The 22,039-nt window shown below is 38.3% G+C and overlaps 1 protein-coding gene across 2 annotated transcripts in view; it reads right to left on the bottom strand.

The window, feature by feature from the left end:
* The window catches only part of PTPRN2 (protein tyrosine phosphatase receptor type N2), a 635,529-nt gene that overhangs the window by 221,076 nt on the left and 392,414 nt on the right, over window positions 1–22,039 (bottom strand). For both annotated transcript variants that reach the window (XM_086865041.1, XM_086865050.1), the window contains one exon: window positions 16,640–16,704. In XM_086865041.1, the coding sequence (XP_086721167.1) occupies window positions 16,640–16,704 (65 nt within the window). The remainder of the gene's footprint in view (window positions 1–16,639; window positions 16,705–22,039) is intronic.

Raw genomic sequence — 22,039 nt, 5'->3', positions numbered from 1 at the left:
CGACAACTATATTGAGAAACAGCTTGTTTGGTTTTTCTAATTTGGAAAACAAAGGCACACTGCAAGCTGTGCTGACTGGGAAGTCATACATCTTTAACACAAAGTAAAAAGGAAAAGAAAAGAAGGAAATATCCTTTAGATACTGCAAATGCCTTCCTCTTCCCTTGCAAAGTGCCCTGTCAGCACGGCCGACCCCATACCACTTCTCAACATCAGCCAAAAAAGAATGAACTCTTTATTCTCTGTGTTCAAAAGTTAGTATTAGAGAACTCGCCTGTAAAGAGAGGGTTTCAGGCTACTAGAAAAGACTCTTGATCAGCTATGAAAGTAATGCAGACTACAGACTATTATTCACTGCTTAGGCCAGCAGTTGTCAGAGGGTTGCCCTGGAAGGTAAATCCCCCACTGGGCCATCAATGCATGGGCTACACGAGGTGTAGGACAGAACTACAGAGCTCTCATATAGACTCTTAGAAATGCACAGTGGTTGGAGACCTGCTGGACTTTGAGATCTGACTACTCAAGCTCAGTGTGCTCACACACTCTGTGGGCACAGCCTCAGTGCTCTGTCAAAGATGGCCACAAATGGTTGAAGATAATCAGGAATACCCAGGACAGGCTTATCTGACTGGCATGGATGGTGAACATGATTTGTACCATTTGCATCTTCAGCCAACACTGAAGACTGTGATATCCTAGTTTACCTAGTTATTTATATGAAAGAATCATCTTGACACCTTAGGTGTAACAGAGACCTATTCAGTGCTAGCTTTTAAACTAAATTCCATTTAACTATGCAGCCCCAGCTTTTGGCTTTCCCTCTAATCAGCGATGGGAAATAAAAGGCAATTCCAATCATAGCTGGACTCTGCTGATTATAGAGCTCAGCTGACTACACTCCTATCACAGATGATTCAGTTAAGTGTCTGTACAACTAAGTTTGGGGTGGATAATGTCTATCTAATGTTTTCTAATCAGTGGGCTCATATCTCACTGGAGGGTAAGGGTGCAGGAAACTGTGAGCCAGTCTTTCAAAGCCTTGGGAAAAGCCAGAGCCAGTCTTAAGGACTGAGATCCTGGAAACCACAGATCTGCCATTTCCCACTCCTCCAGTGCCCCATGAAACAAGAGCTGAAGTAAAGTTTCTGTAGATCAGCAGGATTGCACCCAAGAAATAATTTGCATGTAGCATTTACCTTCTCAGGAAATGATCCAGCAAACCCCTGAGCATCTGCTAATCTGTCAGGTATTTAGCATGAGGGAATTCAGCCCCCTGGTTCCCTGTACCTGCTACATCGCCTTAATTAATAATAAGCATATTAGAGATCTGGCAAAAAGCAAGGAAGAGACCTTGCCCTGAAAGCTGTACATCTTGCATGGGCTGGACAGGAGTACTGAATTCAAACCCTGCAAATAAGCCATTTTACTACAGAGGAATTCTGTGGTTCCTGTTCTCCTGAGCCAAAAAAGTCACAGTTGACACAATTTTTCATTCTGCTCTCCTGACTTGTGGTCTGATGTCAGATTTTTTAGACTATGTTTTAAATTAAAGGCAGGCACCAATACAATATATTGTTGTGACATATAGATATATTAAAGGTGGCTTCCTTCTTCTGTTTCTTTGGGTTATTTGCATTCTTAATCAGAGACAGAATTTGGCTGAGAATCTGGGAGTCCCCAGGATGAAGCAGAAAATTTCAGCAGAAATTGCTCAAAATGCATCTAGTTGCCATATTTTGTTTATTTCCTGAGATTCAATTACGAAAATTGCCAGTCTGCAACTCCAAATTGCATGACAACTGTTGAACTTACTGTCTCACAAGGATAATCACCCCAGAGCACAACAACACACGCCTTGCTCCACTACCATCAATTAATATTAGCTACCAGTAATTAGAAAGGGCAGAATAAACTCCACACTTCCTTTACTCCCTGACTGGTATAATGAGGATGTCATTCTATTGTCTCCTGGGTGGGATCTTTTGGCACCTCTTTTGTTACCGTTTTTTCCAAGGCACATTGGGTACAAATATGGATTCACTTCACAAAATGTCTCAGTGCCCTCACCAGTCTGTTCATCCTTGTCAAATCAGGATTTCACACATTGTTTTCTCCACATTCCCTAATCTTAGCAAAAGTTTCATTTCCCCAGCCCATTGCCACCGGCTATTAGTCTGGCACAAAACTCGAGCTCAAAATGAAAAAGATAAAACAGAGAAAAGACAGCAGACACAACCACTATTGCTCTGTTTTGTCTTGTCACACCTAACAAAATGTGGTTAATAGCACTGTTGTGTTATTGGTGAGCCAGAGGGACAACCAGGTGTGTCTTGTCATGCCCTGTGAACACTCCTGAAATATCCTGGATCTGCCCATTAGTGTTTCCAAAGTTCAACATGTCAATAGACAGAGGAACATTTCATTGTCTAATGGATAAAAACCAGCAATAGCAACATGGTATTAGCTGCTGTGGATGTTACTGACCAACAGGGTCACAAACCACAACTGTATCTACTCCAAGCTTTGACTGTTGAAACCAAAATAGTAAAGTATTAAAATGGCAATTTAAAAATTCACACATTAATAATGTTTTATTTTAATATTATGGCATCCTGATACGATCTAATCTATCTGAGAGACTTTTGGCATTTTTGCCTACTTGGTACCAGTGAAGTAGAGAAATTGAACACGTTTAGAAAGGAGATACAATTATTTTTATTTTATATATTTATTATATGTTTAAAGATGTAATGAAACACCATCACTATGATAAAAAAATTATCTGCAGATTCTGGCTTATCTGGGTGTAAAATTCTCTTCTCTGGTTTAGAAAAGAATGACTTTCCTTTTAGCATTCAAATTTGCATGCCAATATACTTTGCATATAATTTACATAGCATACAGTACCACAACCACTTTGCCTCTTATTGTACAATCCAAGATCAGCTCCTAGCATTTCATAGCTAGGATTATTAAAACATTTTGTTAAGTCAAGTCTGAAGATAAGCTTCCATCCTGATGCTTCTGGAATTGCACACTAATGGGCAGGAAAGGTGAGTTTCTGGTTCCAACACTTGATGGGACTTTGGGTCCTAAAAATTTCTCAGGGGCTTGTTTTTAAATCTGGGTAATTTCATTTAATATCTTTATAGCTTGTATACTTAATTTTAAAATGAGAAAGGTGATAATTTTTATTCCCTTTCTTTCATAATCTTGTCTTTTTCAGTGATTATCTTAATCACTCAAAGACACGGCTTTCCTGTCACTTTATGTGTGGGCAGGTACCCAGTGAGATCCTAATCCTGTCTAGAAAGCATTACTTTAATGCTCCTGTTAATCAAAACTGCTCAGCCTTTTTTCAATTAAATGATTTATGCAAAGAAATATCAATTTGCTACAGAATTATTTTTTTTCAATAGGTCCACATAAGTTTTATGGAAACTTGGAATAGGGAATCTGTTTTTATGTCAAAAGCATGATTTTTTGTTAATGTTCAGTTGACAGAAAGCTTTACCACCATTTATAGTTTAGTGTCAGAGCACTCCTAAGGGAAACCAAAGTCCAAGCCTTCACCCATCTGACTCTTAACAAGAATCTTGATATAAACCAGGAGCTATGTTGAACAAATACCTGTCCCAGGATCTCATAAACTATCTGAAATATTGAAATAGCTGGAAAAAGAGAAACAATTCCAGAAAGCTAATGCTCAGTGTAGCTAATGAGGTTCAGCCCACAGAGGAGAGCCATGCAGAAAGTCAGGGTGTCCCTCCTTCTGCATGAGGGCCTACACCTTCCCTCAAATTTGGGTCTCTGCTGTGTTTCTGTCATGAAAAATATTCATCCAAATGGGAAAGCAGTAATGCTCCACAATATCAACAAGCTCTGCAGCACACAGAACTGTCTCCTGCTGAGCGCTGCCAGGTGTGCATGTGGTACTTCTGTGGGGAAAATCAGAGTGCACATCCTGCAGATGCCTGTGATACTTCAGTAGTGTGCAGTAGCAGCTCCCTGCATGAAGGAGACTGGAAATGGGACCCAGGACCACAGCTGAGGTCCATGAAGCACCTGAAGTCTCTCTCTTACCTGTGGTAAGAACCTGAAGCTATTACTTAATACACGGCCACCTTAAAAAGTTCAAACTGGCTGCAGAGTACTCACACGATGCTGGATATATTGCTTACAGGTAGCACAACATTGCTTATCTCCAGATACTGCTTTGAGATGTACTATGGCTTAATATATAGGTGCCCTAAATATTTAAGATGAGGCTGGATGGGGCTTTCAGCCACCTGGTCTAGTGGAAGGTGTCCCTGTCCACAGCAGGAGGGTTGGAACTGGATTATCTTGAAGGTTCCTTCCAACGCAAACTATTCTATGATTCTGTGATTCTATGATTGATGCTTGTCTAATCATCTCACTAATTAAGACAAACTCAAATCAGCATTTCAGTAGAAGCTACTAAAACTGATTTGGTCATTTTTTCCTATATAACCATCTATTTTAGCCAAGATTGCTTATTATATATGACGGATTAGCAATTTTCTCCATGAAGAAACAATTGTGAATTATGCAAAAATTAATAGTAAAACTTGTAAGATGGTGAAGTGAATAAAGAAGAACTTGGTTTAAATGGTGCTGCCTAACCTCAATCCAAGCTGCTGCTGTTCTGCTGCAGAAACTGATGAACTTCAGAGTCAATTTAGTGTCTTAGGAAAAGGCAAAGAGAAAAGAGGTTCTCTAAGAACCACTCTGATCAAATGGGAAAGAGTTAAGAGGAGTCATTTATACTCCCAGTGTCCCAGTGTGCATCTTGCTGGAGCAGGTAGCACTAGAAAAATGGACTACTCCTTCTTTTTGGAACAAGTAATGGAATTTCCCAGAAAATATCTAAAGTACCTTACATTATCTGGCACCTGCACACCAGACACCTGTACAGCTGAACACCCATCTGCTATATATGCTACATGCATTTCCTTTCTCTTTTTTAAGCTTGGCAAAGGAGTTGGTTAGGAAGATAAAGTCCCTGAAAAACATTTTGGACAAAGATGCCAGCACAGATTGTACAGTTAAAGATATCAGGCCTGCCAATACATGCACACCACACTCTGCAGGCTGCTTACACTTGCCTCACAACAATTTATTGCAGAAATTAGTGGAAACAAGCCATTTCTCCATAACCCTATTTAGTATATATTTCATAAAGAATGGGTGCAATCCCCAGGACAAGCAATATTTGTCTATTCTAGCTAGTCAATACTCTAACTATTCTTTTTTCTTGGTCAGTAGGAATTATACTTTTTTTTAGAGCAGGCTCTGCCTATCTTTCTGCTCTCTCCTGCTACAGGCAATATAGCTGAATGTTGCTGATATATTTTTTGCCCAGTTCCAAATCTAAAAAAATATGCTTTTTGTATGGAAATTTCTCCAGGAATTCAATAAAATCAGTGAAGGCATTTTGAGTTTAAAGAGGACTGAGTGACACATTGCTGGTGTGTCCACAAACATCAGGAGCTGAATGGAACTGTCCAGGGTCCAGTAGCACCCACAGGTCAGTCAGGTAAATGCCAGAAAACACAAGACATTTCTACAAAAGGATGTCCTTTATACACTCACATACATATTTGTGTGTAGGTGTATATATGTATATATATATGGGGTTATTTGTAGGATTAGGATCTTAATGATGTGTCTAATCTTTTAAAGAAGGCCATAAAACCCCTGAGAAGAATAATGAAGAACAAGATACTGTGTGCAACTACTTACAACAACAATAATATTAATATGAATACTAATTCTACTACTAATAATGATAATAAAATAGTAATAATAGTAACAGTAATAATATTAGGTAGTAGAGTATTTCAAGGCAAACTCTTAGGACGAACCAGATTTTCATAGTAGTAAAGACAAAAAGAAGTATGAAGAAATATTTTAAACTGAGTATTTTAACATCCAAGTATATTAGTTGTACAAATTGACTGATATAGAAATCATACTAGTCTCACTTGTGGATAAATTATAATACATTTTTTTCACATGACTTGTTTTTTTTTTAATATGTTGTCCAGTCAGAGACTGCCTGACTTCCGTTCAGCACACAAAATACAAGTTAGCTCTTCAGGCTGTGCATGTGCACACACAGATACAGAGATACACACACAAAATCCTAAAGCAGCAAACTGCACTTATCTTCTTCCCATTTTTCTATCATAAATATTTCATTAAGTTTCATGCAGAGTGTCTTCTGATTTATGGTAATTGTCAACAAAAGCAAAAAATGCCGACAATTTTAACCCTGCAGTACTGAGGATTTAACTGGGATAAAATTAAAATGTTTAGGGGGGAAAAAACCCCCATAATACCCTAAGCCACTGGGAACTTGACCCTTGAGATGTTGTCAATTTTTTATTTTATTTTATTGTGTTTGTTGTCTGTAGAGGCAGATGCCAGCAGCAACATCTGATGTACCGGACACCTCCAGTGTTATCCCAGCATGCTCATGGCCTGGAGGACTTGGAGTAAGACTAATTTCCATATCAAACCCAATTTAGATGAAACATCTTGGTTAAAAAAAAAAAAAAAAAAGCAAAAAAAAAGCCAGCGCATCAATAGCCCCTTGATTAGATTTTCATCTCCTGAGCAGACAAATATGAATATTTATTACCATGAATACAGATTTCCCTCTTTCCATTGCTCTGATCTTGAATATTACCCACTGCTAATTTTTATGAAAATTTGGGCAACATAATGTTTTCACATAAACTGACAGTTCTTGAGATAATCCCGTTATTGTTTGGTGGGAAATGACAGTTTCCGCTTATTCATGTGTTAACGAGGGATTAAATATTGTTTTTCATCACCATAATCTAAGATGGACTGGAAATTAAAATTCAAACATTGTGCATTAGCAGAGCTTTGAGGACCAGAATTTGTTTGCATTCACTTAGTAGAGATCTGTAAATTAACAGTTTAACAATCAAGTGAAATCCATATCATAAAACCAGCATTGACATTTGTAAAATGAAGTCATTACTCTACCTCCTAAAGGTAAAGAACCAGACAGACAAATAGTTTGCAAAATGACATCCCTTTGTGAGAGCAGAGTGCACAGTGAGCTGCTGTCAGCCGCAGTGGTCCCCGGGCATTAATGGACTAGGTCACTTTTCCGTGGCACAGACTCATGTCCCTTTGCCTTGTCACAGGTGCTGATACTCACACTCTCAATATGCTCAGATCACATTGAAAAATCCCTCCCTGACAGATCTCTCCACAGCACTAAAAGCAGTCACACTGACCCTGGAGCTGTTTCCAGGCATGTGCTGCGCTCACGGACTCCCCCCGTCTCGGTGTGCAGTGCAGAGACACAAACAATTCTTCACTGAAATGGGTGTTCTGCTGGAGCTGCACTGTATCTACCACTTCTCTCCTTATCTATCTTATATACAGGATATATCTGATGTATCTCCTTATGTATCAGTTATCTCCTCCATGCTTGTGCCTAATGCCCAGCAATGCAAATCAAGGATACCTACATGTTCCAAAGTGAGCACAGAGACCTGCTGGGGACATTCTGCAGTTCAGGAGCCACTTCATTGTTGTTTCTACAGAAACTTTGAGTTAATTAAGCATACTTAATTCCATGAAGTATGCTTACATTCTTATAACAAAAACCCCCAACATTTCTCTTTGTACCAGTCAAAGTGCACGAGAACTAAAACTGTGCTTAGTCAAAGCAAATCCAACATTTTTCATAACTACATCTTAAAACTTATCTCAGTAGGATAAATTTGCTGATGAATACAAAAAAGAAACAAAACGAAGCTCCAACAAACTAACTTAATAGGAATCATCACATTCAAATTTATAAAATTGTTAAAAGTTTTCTGACAAAAATTTGCTCTAATACATATAACAGATAAAGCTTTGCATTCTGAAGGAGTTTGAAGTGATGGACACTAGAGCCGTGTTGCCTTTGAGGGTGGAAACTTAGTGATGTACAAGTGTTGGGAAGGTAGAATTAGAAAGAAATTATAAATATGACTTTGTAGCCAGAAAGGCTAAGGAAGAAATACAAATGATAGCACGGTTTGAATAATTCAAAGAAACCAACCGGGCTGGTATGCCAGAACACATTCTTTCCTGCAATAAAACCAAGCTGAGACCCCTCATCCCAGCCTTATAAGGAAAGGTCTGAAGGACCCTGAGATAACTAAAAATATGCAAAAATAGCGATTTCTATAGGTTGTACACAAATGTTACTATATTAGTATACTTAGAAAGATTGGTTAGTTAAGGAATAGAATATTCAAAGGTATAGGTTATATAAGTAGTGGTATAGAAGAGCTCGGTCTCTTTTTTTTTCTCTCGCTCTTTTTTCTCTCTCTTTTTTTTCTGTCTCTCTTGCCCTCTCTCTTGCCCTCTCTTGCTCTCTCTCTCTACCTCTCTACCCCACGCCCTGAAATAAACTTCTAACACTTAACTCGATTATAGAGGTCTTTGCCGTGTCTCTGACTGTCCCCAGAAAGCGTCTCCTACATACAAGTGCAAAACAGTTCTGACAAGGATGAATAAGAATGTGCTATCAGGCCTCCCCAGAAAGCGAAGATCTTAAGTTTTACTTAAGTACTTAAAGCTTAGTACTAAAAAACCTTTAATAAATGACACAATTCTTTTAACCCACAGCTGACGTTTTAATTCTATTATTCTTTAACTTTAACATGCCTTTACACCCGTGCCCCAAAGGTGACCACACAGAAACAGCCTGCTGTGAATTGTCCCTGGCCAGGATCTTGCTTAGATGGAGAAGCAAACAGCCTGAAGAATCCTAACTGGCACAGGACACAATGTGAGTGACAGACAAATGTGGGACCATGACAGGCTCTGGGTCCTGTTCCTGTTCATTTTACCAGCTCTGATGCAGCTATAGGGCCCCTGATGTCAAGGATTCCTACAGGAAGTTTGGATGTCTCACGGTTTGGATCCTAGAACCAGACCCTTATTCTCCTATGCTTACAGACCCAGAGCAGAGGTCCTGACAGGGACTTATATGGGAACATTTCTTGCTCAGGGTCTGCTAGAGAGAGGGCTGAGTGACTGGGATCTGCCACTTCTTCCTCTCCTTCAATAGTTAAATATGTGTTTGAGATTCCTTGAAATCCACGTGTTCCTGCCAGCATCAAGCTCCTATTTGTGGAGATGGAAGAATCTCCTTCTTTACAATTTCTGACCCTCTCTATCCCTCAAACTTCAGGCAGTTTAGGAGAATTTAAGCTGCAGCTTCCCCAGCTGACCCATTACATCACCCAAGATTTTGTTTTCCTTTGAGTCATAATAACCTGGCTGCTGGTAGAAGGAGGTTGCTGAATTTCATGAATCAGTACAATATCTAGTACAAACAACCATGTTCTCCTATTTAAAGATTCTTTATTAATATATTAAATGCTGGCTGCCAAATCACAGTTAAGGTGAATAATAACATTGATTCTTAAAGAGAATTACCCTGCAGTTTGCTCTATGTAGCCGGTGCTAGTATCTAAATCTCTTTTCTCTGAGGATTTATGATGGTTTGTAAGGGAAATTCTGCTTTAAAAACAATGGCATGAAACGGCCTAAACAGAAGATAAATCCTTAAAACAAACACATGCTACTTTTTAACCAGCACAATGTTAAAAAAGACAAAAAGGAACAACACTGGTAGGATGCATAAGTTCCTGAAGCCACAAGCAAACCGTATCTTGTTTCATTTTACATGATACTGAATAAAAATTGAATTGCTGTAGTTGCCATGGCAACTGCCACATCACTTGGCACTTCTGCTCCTTTAAATCACACAGTGCTACTGTAAAGGAATTCATGAACCAATGTGACACTTGAATCCTTGTGCTTTATATACTGTTTCAGGAGGAAAACATAAATCAATATAGACTGATAGTTGTCTCTGAAAATCAAGTTTGTTGTATTTTTCTTTACATTATAATCTCCTCATTTCCTTGTCGTTTTCTTTAAAAATTTGTAAAGAAGATGGAGGGCGTTGTCACAATCAGAGCACAAGAAAAGAAATTACTACTGACACATGATTTCCAAACTGAAGCTGTGACCTGTCATTCAGATGTCAAAATACCTCTGCTATGCAATATTCAAATCAAATACAGGGGATAAACATTGGAACTTTGCCCCTCCACAACCAGAGACGGTGTGATATGTGACAGAAGACAGTCTCAGGAGCATCCAGGCATCTCTTTAACTCCAAACTTAGCAGCAGCTTAAAAGGAATGTCTAACTATATACTTAAAGCTAAGCATATTCTAAATGTTTGTAGATTTGGGGCCATGACTTACATTGCCTTAGTATGCTCTGTATATAACATGCAGTAGCAGAAGATAGTTGACAAAATAATGTGGTAAAATGATGCACGTATTTCTGCTGCATATTTTTTGTTTTTAAACATTTAACACATTTATTAACACTCTGGATGCAATTTGTTTGAAAAGCAGCCCTCTAGTGGGCTATGTACTGTAATGAATAGTTAATAATAGCATTAAGATTATCTCTAAATATTAGCTAGAATGCATTTTTCAAAAGCATACAAGGTCTTAAATAAATGAGCCAGAAGAGAGAAATTTAATGTTCTGTTTTGCTTTATTTCTCAAATTTCTTAAAGTGTTACTTCTAAATGCAACTGTGTGACTAAGTTCTGATCAGCATAACTTTACTATTCATGGGGACTTACAAACTGTAATAGTGAGTTATTATTCACGGTTAGTAAAATTTCACATAAGTAGTATATTACTACTAGAATTCTATGTAAAATACAATCTACTAATTTTTAAAGGTTACACAGCTTTAGAATCTGTAATTTGTGTGTGTGGAATAAGGCAAGTCTTTCTCATTATGCCTTCACTAAGAATATTTCAAGGACTGTACACCTAAAAGTTTTTTATTTAATGTTATTGCTCTTATTTCTCTATATAGACTTAGAGTTGCATGCCTTAAGGCAGAGAACCTGATCCATGCCTTGCCCACAACGTGTGTGGCTCCAAACACTGCCCCTCTTGGAAATCTGTTTGGCTGCTCATCAACACAGCCACAGCTATCAGCAAAAGCCAACAGCAAGAGCTGTCTGTGGGAACTCCAGTCTCACATAACAGGGAAAAATAAACTTGTTGGTCTCTGAGCCATTGGGTTTGCAAGTAAAAATGCTGAAGGCAGGCACAGGGCAAAAGCCCTCCCTGGTGTCCCCTGGTCTAAAAATGCTTGCCCAGGAATGCAGAGGTGTTTGCCCTCACATGTGCCTGTGCCTGGCTTCAGCCCAATTAGTTCTGGTAAAAGAAGGGTGGGGCTCAGTGGGAGTTGAAAAATGTAGCTGTGTCTTGGGCTAAAACTTGAGTATTTGTATATGCACAGCTCCTAAACCATGGTCAGTCTCAGACCCACCTCATCTAAATGATCCTGGGTAAAGCATCTCTTCCAATCCTGGGTACCCCTGGGCAGTACCTGCTCCAGGTCAGGAGCGTTTGGCTTGCCAAAATTAATCCAGAGAGAGCTGGAGGAGATCCCAGCCTAATTTGGTCTTTACAAGCCAAAAGGTAGCACTTAGCATTTTACCTAGTAGTCAAAATCAGAAAGAAGGTTTACACCTTATTCTTCAACAATTGAAAAGGAATTGTCAAGTTCTGCACTAACATTTTTTATGGATTTCCAATGCAATATCATTCTAGGTAAAATCTGGATATATAGACGTGACTAAATCTGGCAATATTAAGGAAGATAAGAAGCTAGAAACCTGACTGCTGCCTCAGAAGCTTGCACATGACTGGAAAGTCTGTCTTATCACGTCCTCTGGCTTCACTGGAATTTTTAAACGCAGATTTCTTTATTGTAGTAGTATCACTTTCTGCAACATCAACATAATTCTACACCTATCAAAATATCTATAAATGAGACTATCCTGAAACATGTCAAAATATCACTGCTCTATTTTAGAACATCTAGAGGTATGGTGAAGCACTCATTTTGCATATATTTTGGGTTATTTCCATTTGCTTTAGAAAACTGTTCTAATTTTTATGTCTGCCATATGAGAGCCATGATTCAAATCCTACAGATGAAGTTATGATTCCAATGATTAGTTTCTTCTTGTGCATTCTTACTGAGAAATTGAAAAAAGTAATTTAATATAACTTATTCTGAAGTGGGTGCTGTTTTCTCAGTTCAAGACATCAACAGTGCCATTTCCTTGGTTTCTTTCAGGCCTTATTCATTGATTATTCAAATCACAGACTCTTATACCCCAAAACCTGATTACATTTTCTTGAGCCACTGGAGAGCCTGACTTGATATTCTGAAACCATGGTTGAAAAACAAATTTCAGCCAAAAGCTGAATAAACATTTATCCATGTCACAGTAATTCTGGTCACAGCCAACCTGAGCATGGAATTGAACTTAAAAATACTGTGCTCCTACAATAATTTACCAGTGCTTATGTGAAGAGATAGAAGTAGTTAAGTTCCTAAAAGATGCTGATGGATACCTGACATGGTGATCCCTGTGCAGGGCTGTGGCTCGTGGTGTCTGCTGAGCTCCCTGGGGCTGCAGAGGAACTCCTGGGTACAAGCCCAGTTGGAATAATGTTGGTGTGGGCCTGAGGCTTCTGCTGCTGCTGATTCCTGAACTTGAGAAGGGTCAGGTGGAGCTGTGCAGCTGCTAAGGAGCCTTTCCCTCTATGTGAGACAAAATATTGTCCCCAAGATCTCGCAGGAGTGCTCAGCCATGCAAAGCAACAAGTTCTACTCAAGTAGTGGTTCACATCAAGTTGGGGCAGAGGAGAACACAGTTATGGGTCCTGCTTAAATGCTATTTAGCTCTTCAGTCTTTTTATCAGTGTCTTTCATGGTCTTAGGCAAATAGACATCTAAACATCACAACACATGCATTCATACCCTCATGGACACTCAGCTATAGGAAGTCCTTGAACAGCTGAAGATGACCTCAGGACTTCAGAGATTTATTTCATGTATAGGAGATCAAAATAAAATATCTCAAAGCTTCTTTGTTTCTGAATAAACAAGAAGGTGTGAAGCGCTCGTGATAGATTTGTGTGGCACAAACATGCATGACAATGAGACCAACAAATCTCTCATGGATACTGTAGAGGAGTTCTACAGGTTTTTTAGTTTTAGTTTTTTGCAGCTCCTGCTATAGGTGCTGGAAAACTGCAAATAAAAAAGAAACATCTTGGCAAATGTAATTCCAGAGATAGGCAGTCATACAGCAATGCACAGATCCTCAAGATTACAACCTCAGCACTGGTTTTCTCTACAGCAGAGTTATTCTGGTTTTCTGGTATAACAGCCTTCCTGCAAACAAGATAAGTGTCAAAATAATTCTCATTTTAACAGTGATACACATCATATCAAACTCTAACCTAACTCTCTGGATCTCTATACTGTTGAATATTCTGCTACAAATGTTTGATGTTGAGGTGGATGTACTGTGGAAATACCAGTAAAGTCTGTTCTATAATGGCCTGAAAGAAGCTCTGCTTGCCCACAGTCCAGACAAGGCTTTTCACTTTATCACCCACACCTTCCCATGAAATGTACAGAACTTTTAAGCCAACATCCTGAAACATGAGCAGCTTCTGAAGTTGCAGTTTAGGGACTAATTTTTAATCCTGCTAAAGCAGAGCCTACCCTAAACTGACACAATGCAGCTAACTCAGGCCTAGCTGAAACAATCAGAAGCTGTGGAAATCTTTCACATGACATAAAGATGATGAACTGCATTGCAGCTGTGGTAGAGTCCAGACCCATGTTGTTAATGACTACATAGCACATGTTTATGCAGTGACGTGAAAGAAATTCATCAGCCCTCCCTGGACTTGACCAAATGGCTCAGTAAGCTTGGTGTGAATTTTATAATCTGTTGTTGCTTTTGAAATGTTTTTCTTGAGATAGGGGAAAGAGAGAGATTGAGGAGCTTTGAGAAGCATTCCCCATCTCCACAGAGGAAGACACTGTTTCCCTCTAGCACAGCCAAGGAAGTGACTAGTAAGTCACTAGTGTCCACACATTCCTTACTGTGACACAAATCCTATTATCATAGATTGACATCTAAAACAAATTCCATTGTCCAGAGCCACACATGAATTACTGCTGAGCTTAGGAGAGTCCCTGTGTTTGTTTGGACAGCAGCTCCATTTGCCTCTACCTTCTGGGCTATATTTCTCTCGAGGTATTTCAGATACGAAAATTGCCTTGCAAAATCAATCCTTTTTATTTTACAGGCCTGCATGTGAAGATTATATATCCATTAACTTTGTCATGCATCTCACCTGCTGTCCAAACAAAAAGGCCATTTCTCATTCTCTATTAAAGTTTTTCTAAGTACTTTTGATTAGAACATCTTGACTTTGATTTACTGTCACCATTATATATAATTCCATTCCTAATTCCAGTGTGAAGTAAAAGGAATTCAACAAGAAGCTCCTTCATTATCTTTAAATACATACTTTCTATTATTTCAATAATAATTATTCATCAGGGTGAATAAAACACAAACTGCAAAACTGGATTACCATAGTTAAATTTAACCTGAAATCACCTGAATCTTATACTGTATCAACAGAGAAACAGCTTGGCTACAGCATTCCTTTTTTTTGTTTATGTGAGACCACAGAAACGCATTCCTTATGTACACTATCATGTCTGATAAGACTTAGAAAGGGGAATATGCACAGCTGGGAGAATTCACATCAAATAAAATACATAAGCAACTGAATAAGTGTTCTTCCATCCCCTTACTTGGTCCAAACCACTTGGATCTTTCTCTGCTGATCACCCTCTTTTTGATATAACCTGGGATATATTTAGGCCAAAATGTCTGCTTCGCTTGGGTTAACCAGTTTTCACTTTTTGACTTTTAATAACAAATATTTGGTAGAGTGTAAAGCACAAAATTCCTTCGAAGTCTTCATTAATCCAATCAGTGGTATTTTTAAAAGAGGTTATGACAGCCTAAATATATGGAAGGTGAGTTCTACAGTGACTTTTTCTAAACCAAACACAAGAACCAGGCTGGTGAGGTCTCTGGCCTAAGAACCCTTCATTTTTTCCCACTCTGTTAGCTGGTCTTAGAATTCAGGAAGTCCTTAAGGTTATAGCTGCAGCACATCCTTAGACTACCATGGTTACAGTAACTCTATTGCTACAATGGGGATTAATGATACATTTAGCAGGTGAAAACTTCCTGCATTCCAACAATCCAAAAGGGAATTTTTTCTCCATTGACTACATATAATACAAAAACTGATTTAACAGAAAGCATCTGAAGTGGACCTTCATTCTCCAGCTGATTTCACAGCAGACTGGAATCCATTCAATGACTGGAATTGAACAAAATACATGGAGGTATTTCATTAGCATGGGTGAGTCCCCTTGGGTAAAATGATATTGAGTCTGGCTTCCAGAGCCTGCACCCCAATCCTGGCTCTCCTGTTATTTAACAGAAACCAGGGGCTGCAGACAGCACAAGCACAGACTTCAGCCTGGCCCGAAGTCAGGACACAGCCTGAGGTGCACATCATGCCCCAGGATGGACTTCCCAGTTTCTAAGGTTATGCACTCATAAGAAACATTCCTAGATAAATCAATTAAGGAGAAATACTGGCTTTCATCTTCTGATGATTTCACCTATCTTTGTTTCCATGTTCTAATTCTTTGAGCTTTGGCCCTAAGCATCACATCAGGTCTCAGTGTTATTTCCTCTTCAGGACCAAGTCTTTCAGTAACATGAATGAAGTTGCACAGTGAACCTCACAAATCTTGTCAAGTTAAGTTCTTAGGCATGAACTGATAAAAATCAGAAATATAAACCCCAAAAATCAATAAAGAAAGAAAACAACCTATTCCTTCAGTATATTAGAAGCTAGTAATTCATTATTTTTAATACATAGAATAATGCAATCATGAGGAAAAGGCATTTGCCTTGCCCTGTGAGCATTCACCACTAGCAAAATTACTTAAATGAAAAGGAAAAAAAAGAGATAACTGTGTACACAAAATTAGCACGAGAATTAGCAATCAACTGTAGTTCATACAAGGTTCTTAGCAGATAACATCATGTTTATTAATAAATGATGAACTGCTTAGTGGAGTTTTTGCTTAGTGATATCACTATAATAACAGACACATGTTTTATTTATGTTTCAAGTTACATCCAAAATAAGCGAGACATTCAGATGTCAGATTTTCTCTAATATCTAAAGATTCTTTATCCCAAATTTAAACTTTCACTGATCTAGATGAGATAGCACTCCATCAAAACTAAGGGAAATAATATGATGACTTCAGTTGCTGTGCTCATCTTTGGGGATATTTTTTCTGTGATACAACAAAGCAAAAACTGCATTTCTTAAAGCTGGCTGCACTTTTCTCATAAGGATGATACTTTTTTTTCTCTGTGGGATACAGTGCTATTTGTGCAGCAGATTGTATTTTGACAGATGCAACTGTATCATAAAAAGGCCCTTAGCACTATGAGACTCGTAGCTCACAAATGTTCATGAGCTCCAGAGTTTCTTAAAAATATCCCAATAAGTAAAATATTTTTGAGAATGTAAAATGCTTGAGAGCCACTTACCTCCCCCACACCAGTCTGCAGAATTTTGAGTCCAGTTGTTTTTTCAAGCTTCTCTTTGTTTATGGCTATAAGGAAAAATTAAGATTGAGAGAGTTAAAGGAAAGCTGGAATATGTATGATTTTACAGCATATCCCACCAACCTTCTTTCCTTCATCAATATATTCATGACAGTTCCTACCTATTCCATCTATGGAATACCATTCCCTGAGAGCAACTCTGCTAGTCAGTTTTTTGAATGCATATTTATGCTATTAATTGTTCATTATTATGAGAAAAAGGACACCAAGCTAATTCTATTTTACACAATATTACAAACATTTAGCACAGATACACAATTTGTTTGGAAAGTTCTTTTCTGAGGATACTTCTCACTTCCTTGCATTGAAGAGCAGAGCATTGAAGACTATGAGAACAGCACTGTCATAGTGTAGGACTTTTCACAACAAATACAGACTCATATCTCACAGGTAAAATAAAGAGTTTATTTCACACCACCAGGATGCAATGCACTTTTTTTTTTTAAATTTAGTTTTTTCTCTTTATCAGCATCTATATCAGTAAAAGCATTAAAAACTAAAGTAAAGCAACCCAGCATAAAACAGTTAAATAAAGGTAATAATCACTAAGACTACAATTATACTTGCAACCCAAGCATCTCAGGGCATGAGTGTGAGCACTGTTGTACAATTGCCCATTCTCTTAAACCTGCCATGTGATATGATTTTGGCCCTGTGACTGTTAGAAGCCTCAACAAAACAGTGCAGAAACAAAATTCTGGGAACAGCACAAGGATGAGATTATTCCTAGCTGGGTGTTTGGGTAATGCCATCCCATTCTGGATGGGAAGATTTTAACCTTCTAGATTCAAACTTTGTCAGTTGGACTCGCGGCCAAAACCCTGATTTATTTATGAGGAGCAATGAAGCCTTGCAGCCTTGTTAACCTCTCCTTCCTTTAGCTGCCTGCAATCCAAGTGAGTCATCTGGGTTCTCTCTACTGTCTTTGAAAAGGGATGCACATTTACAGTGGTGAGTCATCCCACAGATCTTACACATATCTGCAGGCACCTACCTCTTTTCTTTGATTATGGACAAAATTTGATAGATGCGGCTTCTCAATTTTGATTGCCTAAAGCAAATCTTCCAATCAGAAAGGCCAAGAAGTGCTAGGACATAGTACACACTGTAAATTTACATGGAAATACTTAAAGGAATTAACATATTTTTCTTCATTTGTGATAAATTGTCTTTAATTGTTGCCATTTGGAACATTCAAAACAGCTCAGATTGCAGCAAGCATTTCTTGAAGCAAGATTATTGTGAACTGATACTTTATTGAGTTTGTCCAAAGTGCAACACAGATGACTCACATTTATTCCAGAGGTAAGTTGGATCATTACCCTCCACCTCAACACTTATAGAAAGATTTTTACAACAGTTTTTACATGCAAAGACTCAAGAAATTACACCTCTAGCAATTCTAACACAGAAAAATTTTCTGACTGCCTTTCGCAAAGGGTGAATATTGCCCTCAATTTAAACAAAGATGAAAGCTCTGTCTTTTATTTAAAGACACTTTCATTTTTGCATCTTTTTAATATGCCACTGATGAAGCAGAGGGGAACATGGAGTCCCAAGGTAAGAAAGCATAAATGCATGTTTTGCTGAATGGAAACCTAAACCCTGCATGAAATACTCACATACTTAACACTCGTACCATGCTATACACATTCACAAATGTATTTATTCCACCCAGAGCCAAAGGGACCATGTGAAGGAGAGTTGACTAAAAAATGCGATTTGAGACCATGTTTTGCAGTGTTGTGTATTTTGTGCAGGATGAATTTCCAAAAAAACCAGTAAATCTTTGCAAAGATATGCCATACTACCACACTGACCACCTCACACCCAGAAAACATATTAAAGGCAGATTTCTACCAAGTGCAAAGATGTAGGAGATTTATAAAATGAGAAAGTTCCACAGCCTCCTTCAAAGAAACTGAATGGTCCAACAAATGATTTTTTGGCAGATTAGGATAAAGGAAACCGCACAGCAGAGTGGCTGTAAAATAAATGGCTATAAGTAAACAACAAAGCTCAAATCCCACTGTGTAATTTCTTACCACATGAACAGTTAATAGAAAATATTGGGTCTGCTGAATCGCTGAATTTTATAATTACTATTACAGATTTGACCTCCTTTTCATAGGTTTCCTGCAGACATTAATTATTGAAGCTTTGATATTAAAAAACAACAACAAAAAAGGTTTATTTAATACCCCTGCTTCCCCCCTTGATATTGGCTGAAACACAAAGGACAGGTCTGACAGCCATGCTAACACAAACCCTGCCAAAATTAGGAGGCATGAAGGCACGAGGTGTTATTGATTAAATCATAACCGGAAAATGGTCGAGCCCAGGCTCTGTCAGACTGTGGAGAGACACAGCCAACAGTCACAACAGCGTGCTCACTCCAGGCCTGTGCAGGAGAGAATTTTTGCTAACCTTGAACTCCACAAGCTGCCCAGGAAGGTCAAGAAATTCTGTCAAAAATGGTGCTGTAGCTGAAGCAGCGACTACATATCAAGCAGCTGCTTCAAGCTGTGGAATGGTGACTACAACCATTTAACCTTTTCTATGCAGAGTTATAATGGAGAATTTAAAACAAGAATACACAGTCAATATAATTAGATGGAAGAAGTGGGAAATGTATTCAAATATTAAGAAAAAGCTACTAATTCTCTGAAAGTTTGCCCAAATTTTTGAAAATATTTTAGGGTACTAAGGGCTAGATTTTATTCAAATACCAGTATACAGCAGCTGATGCTTCAGCTGAAAATTTTATGAAAGTGGAAATTATAATTCTGGGTAACACGGTATATTGCACATTTCATCAACGTTATTTTTTTATGGTTGCAGTTTAAAGTCCTATAATACTAATGGAGAACTGACAAACTCATCACCAAAGAGGCATAATAAGAACAGCTATTCAAAAAAAAGAAATAAAAAGAAAAGAAAATGAAAAAGAAAAAATACCCTGACAAAATCCCCCTCAAACCAGTTAGCAACATATAAATCCATTTTTTAATCTTCCATTGAAACAAAAACGGCTTCCAAACACACAGAAAGGGAGGCCTTTAAATTAAATTCACTAGATGAAGGATATGCAAATTACCTGAAGAAGCGGAGCCCTATAATGTTCTGAAAATTCTGCAATAGCCTATTTAATTAGTATTTTAATTTATCAGAATAATTCTTTGCACTTGACAATTTATGCAGTATTCCATATAATTAAGCACGTAGCTACAGTAGAATAATTTTGCCTACTCTCTGTATACCAGTTATTTTAACCTGAAAGAATCTGTGGAAGTCTCTTCTGTGATCTAAATTACAATGGGGACAACTTAATGGCTTTGCTCTATTAGAGAGCATGATGAGGGTGTTACTGAGTGTTTAAGGGTAGGGATTGTCACCACTCAGTCTTCACTAACCTGAGGGAGGTCTGATGTGTTTTCTGAGGGCAAACGTTTATTTCCTTTAGCAAAGTTACCTGTCAGTGGCACAGTCAGGAATTGGAGTGTGTAGGTTTGGCAGGTTTAACCTCAGAGTCCACCAGTTATTAGAAGGAGCAAGTTATGGAGGGCTCTGAGCTGAGCCCCAGCCTCATTACTGCACTTCTGGAAAAAGGTTTTCTATCAAGCAGGCTGCCAAGCACAGCTGCACCCTCCAGCTGGCTCATGGGAGCACACGCTGGCACCAGGGAGGGAAAGGGAACCAGGGAAAGGGGTTCAGCAGGAAGCCTCCCATTTGTCTCCCAGGCTGTTGCAGGATTTACCTACCCCAAAGAAGAACTACCCTTAAATATGAAAAATGTTTTTGGGAAGATGCCATCGCTCACCAGGAAAACTTGATTTTTGGTGTCTGACTTTGCGTGTGTTGTGTTTAATTGAATGTAGGAAAGAAGGTACTTAGGGACATATGATTCCCTCTGTTACCTGCCCATTTTAAAATTAGCAAATTCATGCTCTAGACTTGCTAACTATATTGACTGGACTTCCAGTCAATAAATTGAGGGCAACTAATTCAGATTTACTGATTCTGAATTGAATGAATACTGATTTGGCTGTCAGATGAGTCCTACAACCACTGTTTTCTTCCCATCGACTTGTTGCAAGGCTCCTTTAAAAGAGCCACATTTAGAAGAATTTCATTTATTTTCCTCTCTGAAAAAAGGAAAGAAAAAAGGAGGACAAAAATTCCAGAGAGATGGTGCTTATTATAGCTTTTCGCTTTTTAACAAGAATCTCTAAGAGAAACAAATGTTACATTTATTTACATCAACTTAGATTTTTCTTTCTCCTCCCCTACAAGGAACCCTTGAATATTTGGAAAGTTCTTCATAGCAGGGTTCAGAGAATGTGCCTTTGTCTTTGGCAGGGCCACACACTGTGCCACGCATATGTACAGCACATCAAAAAGCATAACATGGAATATTCAAAATGCATCAGCTCAGGACAAGAATGACCATCTCAAGTGGCCAGATAAAGTGAGAAAAAGAGTGCTTGTACTAAATTTTAAATTTTTAAATTTTTAAATTTTACAATTAGTGAAGAACAAGTACACAAGCTGCAGGCTCACTCAATAAAACAAAACAAAAGGTATTTTGTCCTCCAATCTTTACAGAGTGATGGCACGAGATAGCTGCTTCATGTGTAATTTCTATTTAACAGGCAGCCAGGCCTGGAATGGAAATGGTTGCAGAAAAGTCAAAGCTGCATCACTGTGCTAGGAACAGCCTGCTAAATACTATGTCATATTCAATTTTCAAGTCATTTTTCAAGTGATTTTAATTAGATATTGTTTCAATCTCATGTGCATTAATTTAATTTCTGATATCAACATTTCAGCTTTCAATCTGTTCAGATGCAGTACCTTGCTGCCTGGAGTAATTTAAAATATTGTTTGCATCTCCAGCAATTTTGAGAGCACACATCCTTTACAACCTGCTCTAGCCAATAAAACCTACAGATGAAAATTCAGACCATGCTCACCACTCCCTGTGCACCTTTGCGTTCTCACAGATTTTGGTATGAGGCAGCTAAATCTCCATGCTCACAATCAAGGAATTTTCCACCTCTGTTTGTCTTTAATTCTGTACAAAAAATACACACAGAGGAAAAGGGAAATAGCAACTCTGCATGTTTCCCTAAGTGGGAAATTGGGCCATACTTGAATAACTGTCAAGAGCTGTATATTTTTTAAACTTATCCACTGAAACAATGTCACTTTTCCCATTCTAAACCACCTACATCTTACACCCCATGTCCAGGTAATATTCAATGATAGAGCAGCAATGATTTTATACAGCAGGACCTCAGATACCTGTGTCTTTGCATAGAT

Source organism: Cyanistes caeruleus, chromosome 1, assembly GCF_971803275.1.
Source record: "Cyanistes caeruleus chromosome 1, bCyaCae1.hap1.1, whole genome shotgun sequence".
Taxonomy (NCBI): domain Eukaryota; kingdom Metazoa; phylum Chordata; class Aves; order Passeriformes; family Paridae; genus Cyanistes; species Cyanistes caeruleus.
This window is presented reverse-complemented; position numbering and strand designations above follow the sequence as displayed.